Consider the following 13423-nt stretch of genomic DNA (forward strand, 5'->3'; position numbering starts at 1 on the left):
TCTCTAAACAGCTTTATCACTGCTGGCCTCTACATAAAGTCAGTAATAACGTTCACATGTTGAAAAAACAAGATAGATAGATAGATAGATAGACAGACAGACAGACAGACAGACAGACAGACAGACAGACAGACAGACAGACAGACAGATAGATAGATAGATAGATAGATAGATAGATAGATAGATAGATAGATAGATAGATAGATAGATAGATAGATAGATAGATAGATAGATAGATAGATAGATAGATAGATAGATAGATAGATAGATAGATAGATAGATTACTTTATTCATCCCCGAAGGGAAATTCGGTTGTCACAGCAGTCCGGTATTCAAGTACAGCACAATACAATAGAATAAAATACTGAGGTAGCATAAATAAAAACAACAATAGAAAACAAAGCACAGAATAGAACAAGGACACTTAAGAAGTTAAAAAAGAACATCAGTTGGTAGGATGGTTGGCAAGATGATGGTAATAATTAAACTACTGATATGATGGCAACAATGCTATAGTGACTAGATGGTATATAATAATAATAATAGTACAGTATATAATATATATAATATAATATGTAACAATAGATAATAAACAATATAAAAATAAAATGAAAAATATAAATAAAGTAATTACAAGTAAAATAATATAATATATAATAATAATAATAATAGTAATAATAATAATAATAAATAAGGCCGGTAAGGCTGGTATAATAATAATAGTAGTATATTACATAGTAGTAACATTAACATAACATAAGTAGTAACATAGTAGTATATTACAGTATATAGTAATAATAGTAATGGCAGCAAACAGTACAACACAGTACAAATCAAGAAAGTCACTACTGAAAATGTGTAAATACAAAATAGAATCAGTCTTTTTCAATAGACTGTATAGTTTGTCTATAAGATGACTGATATATGGCCAATACGCATATTATATGTGTTTACTTTTTACTACCACTGTGTGTATGTTCTAGATGTGAGCTGCCAAAGGAATGAAAATTGGCTTACTCAAAACATCAAATGATAAAATGTATGTATATTTTCACATCCTTGCAAAGGATCCTTGCAAATAAAATAAAATAGCTATTATATAAAATATAAACTTCTATCAGCACAACCTTGTCGTGATAAATGCAACTTAAATAAAGTGCATTATACTGCAGCTTCAGATTACACAAACACTACTGCATAAGGTGAAGAAATGTCATGCACTGCAGGGATTGCACATTACAGTTCATGCAGTATGTGTTGAAATATATACATACAAAGCTTTTGAGATGCTGTGGTTGGATAGAGAATAAAATTAAGGAAATATTCATAATTTGCCATTGTTCCTTCATGGGCTGAACTGGAAGCATGTTTTCACCAAAGAGAAGGAAATTCACAGTGAAGCAAACATTTTCTTTTGCAGAAGATCACTGACATTTGCTCCAGAGCCACAGGCAGGCAGGCAGGCAGGCAGGACATTACCACACACAAGACAAGTAATTCTCACCTGCCCCCTACTGGTCACACACATCTAATACACTTTGATAGAAGAAAAATACTTTCTATGATGGAGCATTCACAATATAATGTCTTCTTTGGTATTTATAAGGCAGATGACACACAATTTTCAATGGAGTAGTGACATTCATGCACACACAAACACACACACACACACACACACACACACACACACACACACACTCTTGGGAAATATTTAAGTATTTAAAGTCTTTTGCAACAGCAGATTTATGAATAGCTTTTGATTGCATTGGCTCCGTATTAGCCATGAAACATTCCTGTTTGGTCTGCTATGTATGATACCAGAGTTTCTTATAGTTCATCCAGCTTCAAGATGTGACATGTCAAATCACTAAAATTGTCCCAATTAAATTTTATATTTAACTATAAAGCAATGAATCTGTAATGCTGGGGATTGCAGTGTCAAATGTGGTGCAATTTTGCCCAACAGTGGCACCATAACAATGGACTTTATGTTTATGTTTATGTAGCTTTTAAACTTTCAGTCTTAGAAGCATAACAACTATCCATATAATATGTTATTTATACAATTTTTAATTCTAACCTTTTTTTTCTTGCTAATCCTTAAATTGCTCGCCACATTTGGAGAAGTCATCACCAAAATCGACCTATAAAATATCTGAACCAAGCCAGAGAAAGTTACTTTTTCTGATTTTTCATTACTAAAGATCACTGTTATCTTGTGGGCAGTGCTACAAAGAAAAAAGTTGTATCTCATGAACGTTTTGTGCTATTGCAACAACAACAGGACGACAGAAGTTTAAAGATGAACTGACTGACAAATGTTTCGTGCAAGTGGCAACCTCCAAATCTGAAAAGCAAAGGCAATGTGGAATGGTCTTGGATCATTGTATAGAAGTCTATGAGAAAATGACCCCACTTGATTTGATACTGTAGAAAACATTTTCTTAACAAGTTTTGGTCTCAATCACTAGTTTCAAGTCTTCTTCAATACAACATATTTTTAGTTAAAATATGAGATAAAGCAGGGTATGGTTTCAGACGTGGCTACTTTGTGATTGACAGGTTGCTACCATGATGCACTGGGTGTGTTTTTCTTTTAACTTTGACCCTTTCATAGTGTGTTTTCAGCTCATGAATGTTAATAAGATGCATTTTGTGGTTTGATAGAGGAAGAGAACAACTGCAGAAGTGTTTGTTTAATGCGCATTTGTTCCATCCAACATCGGACTCATCTCTGCCAGGCTTACAGTACAGTAAAAATACAATTCAAAATACTTTAGAAAAGTGCAGCACAAAAGTACATTACAAAATGCAGCACAAAATACATTACAAAAGTGCAGCATAGTGCATTTAATCAGAAAACAAATAAAATACACACAAAAAAAAACCAATACAGCTTTAACCAGTGTCATTGATTGCAATCCTGGACATCATGAATCCAGGCAAACATCACTTCTATAAAAAGTAGCATCCTTTCAACCAAAATAAACTGAAAAAAAATAATAATAATAATAATAATAAACCCCAAAACATAAAGTAAACCCAACACCTGACATTAACCACTGACAAAGTACATCTTTCATGTCTTTTTGAAGGATATTTTGCTTTTTTCTTGACGAAGTGGTAATTCATTCCATATTTAACTCGCTCTATAAAGCACTGTTCTTTTCAGATAATTAGTTCTTGATGAGCTTGCACAACATCACCTTTGTCTGCCTTCTTGGTATTATGTTTATGCACAGTATTACAAAAAACTATTCTATCTCTCATGAACTCAGGTCTGTGCGTTCTCAATGTGTTGCTCAGAAATGTCACTGTGGGGGTGGTCCGTAGCGTAGTGGTTTACACAGGCGCCCCATGTATAGAGGTTACAGTCCTCGCTGCGGTGGAGCCGGGTTCGAATCCGGCCTGAGCTCCCTTTACCGCATGTCCTCCCCTCTGTCACCCCCTTTCTATCTGTCTCTCACTTTCAATAAAGCATGTAAAAATGCCAAAAAAATAATCTTTAGAAGAAATGTCACTGTGCATGAGGCCAGCCTCTTTTCCTCAAAATACATGCATACCTAAGTACCGAAGTTTACGATGAGCTTATAAATATATGCTGAGCAGAATTACTAAGAAATGCAAATGTTAATGTAACATTTTGCACACATAAAATGTTTTGTTCAGCATTCATTTGTACTTAAAGACACTCACTGTGTTGGCTGTTTATTTTGAATACATTTTGAATGAACTTTGCTAATTAGACTAGCTGCTTAGTACAAGCATTAGCTGGAAACATAGCGTCCTTCAACACAACTTTACCCACTCGTCCATATATGGTTACTTCTGCTTTTCAAAAAGCCAAGATGATGAAAGCTAAAATGTCAGACTTGAGGCCTCAAAGGGGTAATCCTCAAACTAATGTGCCACATCACTGAGGGGCATCCACTTCTTTTATACAATTGACGGTTTAATCAGGTGAGAAAATCACATACACCATGAGATTGTCATTGTCATTATCACAACGGAAACACAGATCACAGTTATAAACTATGACAAATGTTTTGTAAGTCACTTTGGACAAAAGCGTCTGCTAAATGACATGTAATGTAATGTAATGTAATGTTTTGTCAATGTTAATTCGACAGTGTATGTCAATGTGACAAAATTTTTGCACAGTTTTTACCCCGTAGCCCTGTGGGGTGAGAGGAAGAGGGCTGAAATAAGATCTATTTTTCTCTGTGGGTTTCACATTTAGTAACACGTCACAGGGTGTTTACATACTAACCACCCTGCCACAATACGACAGCTGCACTGCAGAGCCTCTCTGTGATCTCTCAGGATGGACGCCTACACTGATTATACTGAATACTACTACAGCGATATTGAGAACATAACTGATGATGGGTCATTTCATCTGAATGTCACGGTGGATTGTCCTGACTCACACCTGCATGACTCCCACATCTTCCTCCCCATCCTTTATTACCTGATATTTTTCACAGGTTTTCTGGGAAACCTGTTTGTGATCACAGTTGTGGGCAGCAAAGGCAGGCGAGGTGGGCGTCTGGTGGACACTTTTGTCATCAACCTGGCCCTGGCAGACCTGGTCTTTGTCGTCACGCTGCCTCTGTGGGCCGTCTCCGCCAGCCAAGGCGGCTACTGGCACTTTGGACCATCTGGAGACCTGCTGTGTAAAGTGAGCAGCTACATCATAGCTGTGAACCGCTTCTCCAACATCTTCTTTCTCACCTGCATGAGCGTCGACCGCTACCTGGCTGTGGTGAAGCTGATGGACTCGAAGTACCTCAGGAGCAGCTGGTGCATCCGTGCCACCTGTGTTGCAGTGTGGCTGAGCTCCATGGTGCTCGGCATCCCGTCCCTGGTGTACCGCAAGGTGGTGCAGACCAACGATGGATTCTCTTGCGTGGAAGATAACAGCTCACCTTTTTTTCTTGGCCTGAGCCTCACCATGGCATTGCTGACCTTTGTCCTCCCCGTTTTAATCATCATGCTCTGCTACGGCACCATCGTCGTGCATCTCAACCACCACTGTGCTGCAAACCCTCGAGCCGAAGCACGCCGCAGACACTCCCTCAAGATGGTCCTCTGCATCATAGTGGCCTTCGTGGTGTCTTGGCTGCCCTTCAACGTCTTCAAAGTCATCATCATCGTCTCGCAGCTCTCTGACGCTGATCTGAGCTGTGATGCTCAGGCGTGGCAAAGAAACGGGCTCCTCATCTCATGCTGCCTGGCCTTCCTCAACAGCTGTGTCAATCCAGCCATTTATTTCTTCTTGGACCACTACTTCAGGCGACGGGCCACATTCCTCTACAAGACCTGCATGGGGAAGTCAAAGTTACTGCAGAGCTACAACTCTTCTGCTTCGTTCACCAACGGCGGCAACTCAGAGAGTGTTGGAACAACAGGTGGGAGAACTCAGCTGCAGATCAGCGCGTAGGAGGAGAAGACTTTAACTTTTACTTTAGAGGGAAAAACGTACTTACCAATATGTGAAAACCCGTCGTACTCATCTTGATCCTGAGACACTTTGCATATTTTTTCTCAGGGGAAGTTTAAATATGAAGTAAAACTAGATACATAGCAAGGAAGGATTCTTTTCTTCAGTGAGTACAATAATGTGATTTTATTTTGTCATATATTTGCTATCTCAATTTTTTTTAACATTTTGTTTATGCTGCTTATAGTGTACCATATAGTACAGTAGTGGATATATGAGTGATGCTTTTTGTTTGTATGAAATCTCTTAAATAAATGTTTTTCAGCATTAGTAGAGTGCATTTGTAGCAATTTTAACATGTAAATATCATTTTGGAATTTTTAATTTGAATTTTGCATTTCTTTGTTGTTACTTTTTTGTGATCTATATCATGAAGGCAAGACTTTGATGATCTCATTGTGCATTAATAATGTTTTATTAAAAAATATAAATTTTTGTGGAAAAAGTTGCATTTTCAAAATAAAAGTTGTAAAAAAAAGTGTATTCATAACTTCAAACTGAGTTTTTAACAGAACAACATGGTGTTTTCTCATAAAAGCTTGCAATTACACTAAAAAAATATAAATATAAATGAATAAATTATGATGGTGAGAAATTGAATGAAATTAAAATAAAATACACTTAAAGAGGACAGAATTTAAGATCTTGATAAAACTGTGATAAAACTTATGACATAAAAGAGACATCACAACTCATTTACAATTTTACATTGATAAGCTTTTCCATAATTAGAATGCAGAAACAAAGAGGTGCAGCAGTAAATTACAACTGAGTCATTGCACTCATACAGAAAGTGCAGAGTTTCACTGCATTCATAGCATTTAAAATCCTGCACAATAAAGCTGACGTTAGTTTCCTGTCAGACAGAGCTGCTTTAAACGTGCAGTCGAGACAATTTTGTTTTAGCCAGAAGATGCAACAATATTTGAGTCTTGAAACAATGTTATAAAAAGATCAGGTCATTTTGGATTTTGAAAAAAAAGTTTTACAGTGAACAATTTGCCTGGCAGCATTGTTAAATGAACTGTTGTCGTCACTGCTCTGCTGTACTTGCTTGTAAGTGAAATTCCCGTGGCTAAAAGCTATGAAATAATTTTCTCTTTTTTCTGTTGTGAAGATACGTTCAAACATATTGTATTTCTTGAAATACTACAATGCGGGGACTTGTAACATTACATACAGTAGGTTTATATTGTGGGGCTACATGTCAGTTTACTCCGGCTTCCTCCCACAGTCCAAAAACATGCAGCTTCGGTTTAATTGGTGACTCTACATTGCACGTAGGAGTGAATGAGAGCGTGATTGTCTGTCTCTATGTGTCAGCCCTGTACCCCAATGTCAGCTGGGATTGGCTCCAGACCCCCGAGTGTGGATAAGGGGTTAAGGATAATGAATAAATTAATTTTATATTGTAAGTTTCTGCAAAATTGCCCAATAATAGAACAATAAAGTCCAGTGTTTAGTGTAATAAGGCAGCAAAATAATACCAGTATTGGATCTTCAGAGGTTTTTGTATTTCTTATTAATGTGATGAGAATAACATGATAAGGTTATCTGTGTGTTACAGAGTGAACAGCTTATTTCCTCTTATTTATTTCATCTTTTAAACAACAGATTGGCGGTCTCAGCTCACTTTAACTCTGTTTGATAAAGCTCTTATAACCAACTCAACCTCTCAGGTTTTATCTTTGCAGTATTCCAGTTAATGTTTCACTAGATGCACTTTGTCTTTGTCGAATGGTGTGCTTCAGCATCTTCTTAGCATCAAAGAGTGCAAACAGATGACAATAACTATCACACTGACCACAGGTTGTACATACATGGTGGAGACTAAACAAGAAATATGAATAAGAGGTGTTAAACCTAAGGTCATTTACCAAAATAACACAAGAACTCTAATATATGGGTGATGGGGGAAAAAGTCACACTCATTCAGAGAAGGAAGTATAAATTAGCACCTAAAGTGATTTTCACTGCTAGAGGAAACAAAAGTTGAAAAAACCGAGATTCTCACATTTAATCAGACAGTGTTGCACAACATGAGAAAAGGCCCGCTGGCAGTCATTTCAGATAAGGTTCATCTGAAGAAAAAAAACATTTCCCAAAGCTACCTGGCCAGTTTACAGCGAGACAAATATGAAAACACCACACAGATATCTCAGATCTGACATGTGCGAAGTCTCCTGAGAGGAAGACTGCATGCAAAGCATTTGTATGTGAACAAACTTTTTGCTGGTGTCTTTGTCAGAGTTTGTTTACTGTCTGACAACAAAGTGGAGTCACTCGGGCGTGAGACATAGCGACATGTAACTTCTGAGAAATCAAAGGTATTCACATGAACGTTACGCGGCTATAGTCGGGTTTGTGAAAGTTCAAATGTTCATGTGTGCCCACTTCTTTTTCAGTCTCATATGTGTAGTTACAAATAAGAGAAAACCAGCTTTGGTGCCAGGCTGTGGGTGCAAGGGGTCAGGAATTTCCCCTCTGCTGCTTGAAAGAAATCGTTTGAGAGACACTGTGACCAGCTTTTCTCACAACACTCAGAAATAACCCTGATGTGCCTGGTATCAGATAAAGAGTAGTAGTGTGGATGAACCCTAAATCTCCTTTGACTCGCTCCAATAATACTAATTGAATATGGATGAAAAGAAAAATCATGCAATTAAAAAACTAAGAATATAAGGACAAAATATACATGTGTAAATATAAAATAATATATAAAATTGGAAGGTCAACAGATGAAATGTATTATCTGAATTTTGAATGTAATAATAATTTTAAGAGTGGTGTGATAAAGTGGTTACATATATAATATTGTTTGTTAATGTATTTTGCTTACTTACTTACTTTTTGCTTTATTATATTTTTATTTCAATTAATTGAGGAAAATAAATGAGGTTCTCACTCACAGCTGCTGCACACTAAAAACTCACTTATGATGGATTCAATTCAACTTGTAAAGATAATTGTTTCTGCATCCCAAAGAAAGCTGTTTTCTGAAAAGTACAACTTAAAATAAAAGCCTCACAGTTATGCATGTTCCATTCTCTAGTTTTTTTATTTTTTGTTAGTTAGTTAGTGTATTAAGTTTAAATTTGAAAGGAAACTGATTCTAGGTTTATTTTATTTTCATGACAAATTGTACTTTATTCTCACTGTGGAAAGTTTTTTCAGTGTTTATTGTTCAGTTAAAGATGTTAATAGATAGCACCTTTAACTTGAGACCATTTCACAAGGTTCACACACACGCACGCACACACACACACACACACACACACACACACACACACACACACACACACACACACACACACACTAACTGCTGCCAGGCGCTCTGAGGTTGCAGTGAATTGCTCAAGGACACTGAGTCATGCAGACATGGGGGGCCCAAACCACCAGCCCTGCAGTACAGAGGTACAGCGTGAAGTCAAGTATCGTTTCTGTTAACTGAAGTAACATAAAATAGTGTTAAAAGATGCAGATTAATTTTTCTTTTTTAAAACTTATTATCTATGTGCACAGCACTGATTGGATTTAATCTGTGAGTGCAGAAGTTAACTGTTGTGTCCTGAAATATTTTCTTCAATGTTGATCTGAAAGACATCTTAAATGTCAAGTAGATTAAAACAAGCAATTGAAAATAAAAGTTAACATAGTTGTTTGAATATAAAACATAGATAGATTTAACCCTCCTGTTATGTTAGTTTCTCAGGAACAGCAATAATGTTCATGGGTCAAATTGACCTGGGGCATATTTAATTATCCGGAAGTGTCAGAAACTACAAAATCCCAATAAACATTGTTTATATTTAATTAATAACTCCATTATTAACCATTTCAATCAATATTAGGTGCAATGGCGTTCTTTACCTCACACAGATCATGGTTCAATGAGGATAATTCACTAGTTTTTCATTTAAAAAATGCATGTTAAAACTCTTTTTTAATGTAAATTGGAAAGACCTACATATAAAATACAATGGTTTAACTTGACATTGATTTTTTTTTTTAAAGATTATTTTTTTGGCATTTTACATGCTTTATTGAAAGTGAGAGACAGACAGAAAGGGGGTGACAGAGGGGAGGACATGCGGCAAAGGGAGCTCAGGCCAGATTCGAACCCGGCTCCACCGCAGCGAGGACTGTAGCCTCTATACATGGGGCGCCTGTGTAACCCACTATGCTACGGACCACCCCTTGACATTGATTTTTATTTATTTTTTATTTTACTTTTTACTTTTTTTTATATTTTGAAATGGGTCAACATAACAGTAGGGTTAATGTCAGTTTGGTAGCTTGCTGAATATGCTTTAAATGTGTATGTCAGTAAAAAGAAAATCCTTTTTTAAACTTACTCCACTGCTTTGTAAGAAACCCCTTGATGACTGGTTGTGCCCGTCTGGTACACACAGACTGAAAGGTGTGACCTTGGCACTCGGCCTTATCAGTCTTTTCCAGTGGGCGATCTTTCAGCTAGTTTCAGTTAGTGTTAATGGTGAGACTACAAACTGAGGATGTTCTCACAGCACTGTTCTCACAGCACTGCTACAGCTCTTTCTTCTCTTTCACCTCTCATTACAAAACATTATTACATATTGCTCTCATTACATAGCTTTAAAAAACAAAATGAGTCATGATGTACGATGTGTGAACTTGAATTCAACTTGTCAGTTAAGTTTTATAGCTGTTTGTCCATCTGTTAAATAACTGTAAAATGTCACAGTGAAAATGTCACATATTACTGCTTTTCTAGTCTTTAAAGCTAAAATATGTATCTTCTGTAAGAAAGAGGTAACACATTCTTCCTCTTTCAAATAAGAGTGTGTTTATTGTGTATGTTACAGACATACATTCCCAATAGTTTAAGTTCATCAAGCCATTAAAGGGTGATTAGAAATGCAATAAATAAGGTATTAGATTTGAAATATGTCTAAGAGTACTCTAAATTTTGGTTTAAAATGTATTGCCCTTTATGTAAGGTTTTTACTGCTGAATGTAACAGGGTCACAGTCTGGTTGAGAGCATTGTGGGAATTGTTAAATGTGAAATTGAAGTGTGAGGTCGTGTGATGAGGTCATGCCATGTGCATTATGGGTCAGAGCAACATGGCTGCAGAAGAAGAACGTGTGACTCCAGAGTCACAGTTTTAAAATTTCAGCTCTTTTCAGTTGTGCTAAAGTGCTTCTGACTTCCTAATGGACACCATAAGAGACAGTAAGTGGGAGTTATATGTGTTTTTGAAACTTTTATACCTTTATTTTTTGTTGTAGTTTTCACAGTGTCTGCTGAAACAGAAAGAGAGCGAATAAACCTTCGAAAACATCTGTAGGAATCGTGGGCATTATTTCTTTGGATCTGTGTAGTTACATAGAATTTATTATGATCCTCCAGCTGACACTTTAAGATGGCATTACAGGTAGATTAGAGTAGTTTTAACCTGTTACACTGTTGGAATTAAGTAAAAAATAATTATTGAAAGTGTTTCCCTGCATAGCTGCCATATTCAGATTATAAATACTTTTTTTTCAGCACCGATAGTTCAACATCTTGATACAGAATGAAAAAAGGCACACACGGAATACAGTGAAAAAATCAAGTGATTTATGTGTGTGTTGCCCAATAAGTGCAGCTGCAGCAAATTAAGAGATACAGTAGGTAGACAAAAAGGTGTTGCCGCACATTAACACTGTTTAACCACCAACGTGCAGAACACAGAGACGCTGCAACTCTCAGGTCAGGTGATTGACTGTGGTTTGTTTGTTCCTTAAAAAGTAAAGACCCAATCTTCATATGCTGCACTCTGTACAGAGTCAGCCTACTGAGAAAAGCTGGTGTTGGTCATGTACTTTTAGAAAAGAAAGTTTATTTCTGCCTGTCCTGTGAAAAAAAAATGACATTAACTTTATTTATATGTTCCCCCAAAAGGTTTCATTGTACCTCTATAACAACATATTTTGTGCAGAATTTAAAGACAAATGGGGGTCGTGACTTTGGTTTGTACTGTAAACTTCCCAATCTGGGCACAAATGTCATTCATAGGTGAAACCTGTTTTCAATAATATGCATCATCAACAGTTCTTATGATTAAAACAGAAGAAAAGATTAAGAACCATGGTTTCAGATTTATTCACACCAACTAACTGCCTGGAGAAAAAAAACAATGTGACAGATGTGGTTTAATGTTGTTGCCTCTGACAAGAGGAAAGGAAGTAAAACAGACTGTTTATCTTAAGTAAGGTTTGCTCCTTTATTAATCAGAAGGATAGGGTTAGGGTTTAACATGATATACTGGAGGAACATTGTGACAAAACATTATCTGAATAGAATTTGAATACTTTCACAAATTGTACAACATTGTATAGTATTGATATTTCTATATCTCAAACTTAGGGCAGTATATGTGTTTAACTTAGTAAAAACAATGTTGAAATTGCTTTACATGATTTAAAACATTTTATCAGAATTTACCATGTGGAGCCATATTTCTTCAACACTGTACACCAAAGTATATAATAATCACTAAAAGTGCTATAAATGGCACAAAGAAGAATTTGGACAAAAGGTGAAATGTGAAAAATGAATCTGTTCTACCAGCTAAAAATATGTGCTGAGGAAGCAAAAGAAATGATTTTATTGTGAATGTAAAATAGTGTTGATCAGTTTCATTATTTTCCCTGAACAAAGAAACATTTATCTCTCATTAAATTTGTCATGAAATCTCTATTGTGTCCATCTGAGTGAATGGTCTCGGGTCTTTGGTTTCTCATGCAGCAGATTTCAGTACCAGGTCTATTTCACAGTGAACATCTGGATGAGTGAATGACTAAAGGTAATTATCTTATCAGACATGTGCTAAAAAGAAGAAGTTATCCTTTCATATGTCTGTAGATATAAAGCAGCCCAGCTACGTTTTGTTTTCTAATTAGTTTGTCAGTCTTGTGGCTACAAAAGAATGTTATTTCAGTTTGATCTTCGGCCTTTGGTGCTAAATTTATTCAGTTGGATCTGTTTTTGTTTTAAGTAAGCTATATTTTTCAAGATATCATTTTGAATTTATTTAGACAAAGTGATCTACTATTGTGGTGTTTTTCATGTTTAACTTATTTTTTTTATTTTATTTTTATTATTATTATAGTTTATTCTTTCATTATATTTACTGATTCCTTTGCAGGGCTGTGGTTTGAGACACCGACAGTGTCTTTTAATAGTCTTAATTTAATTTAATTTCTTCTTTTCAAACCTAAAAATTAAACAACGTAAACAACAACAACGTAGGCTAGATGCATATATACATACACAGATGTACATATAGACATCTACACACATACAGTATATACAACCCTATACATATCCATGCATCTGCCCCGTCTAAGTAGTGAGATAAATATAAGAACCAGTCGACTTAATATTCACTACGCATTTCCTTATATCATTTTGGTCCAAAAATAGTAACTTTATCAGAAGCGTATGGAATGCCATTTATGTCAGTATTAAATAATACATTATAAATGTATATATGCCAATAAAATAAATAAATCTGGCTATGAAATAAATCCTGAAATAACTGAATGAGGTATTAATAATAATAATTATATTTTAAATATAAATATGAAAATGAGGATTACTTTTATTTATTTCAGGGAACTTTTTGTGTCATAATTCCACATTTACCGTTGGCATTTACTGCTGGCATTTACGTTGGAGTTTGCACTGGCATCCAGAGCTGAAAGTAGTCTTTGTGGAGAGTGAGACGGAGGAACCACAGACTGTGCTGGCTTGTTGCTTTGGTATAAATCTGTGAGATAACCCTTTCATTTAAATAAAAGAAAGGAGATAGTGAAAAAGCTAAATTAATGTGGCATTAGGAAAAAGAAGTTCCCTGAAATAAGTAGTCCTTTGAAAAATGTCTTTTTAAAATAA

The 13423-nt window shown here is 35.8% G+C and overlaps 1 protein-coding gene across 1 annotated transcript; it reads left to right on the forward strand.

Moving 5' to 3' along the window:
* Positions 1 to 4324: 4324 nt before the first annotated feature.
* On the forward strand, positions 4325 to 5674 carry gpr25 (G protein-coupled receptor 25). Its single transcript, XM_059328985.1, has 2 exons — positions 4325 to 5556; positions 5596 to 5674. Exon 1 carries the CDS (start codon positions 4325 to 4327, stop codon positions 5441 to 5443), a length of 1119 nt encoding a protein of 372 aa, XP_059184968.1. The 3' UTR covers positions 5444 to 5556; positions 5596 to 5674.
* The last annotated feature ends 7749 nt before the right edge of the window (positions 5675 to 13423 follow it).

The sequence above is a fragment of the Centropristis striata genome, chromosome 3 (assembly GCF_030273125.1).
Source record: "Centropristis striata isolate RG_2023a ecotype Rhode Island chromosome 3, C.striata_1.0, whole genome shotgun sequence".
Taxonomy (NCBI): domain Eukaryota; kingdom Metazoa; phylum Chordata; class Actinopteri; order Perciformes; family Serranidae; genus Centropristis; species Centropristis striata.

Coding starts and splice junctions, on each gene's coding strand:
- gpr25 (XM_059328985.1), top strand. CDS start 4,325: ATGGACGCCTACACTGATTATACTGAATACTACTACAGCGATATTGAG.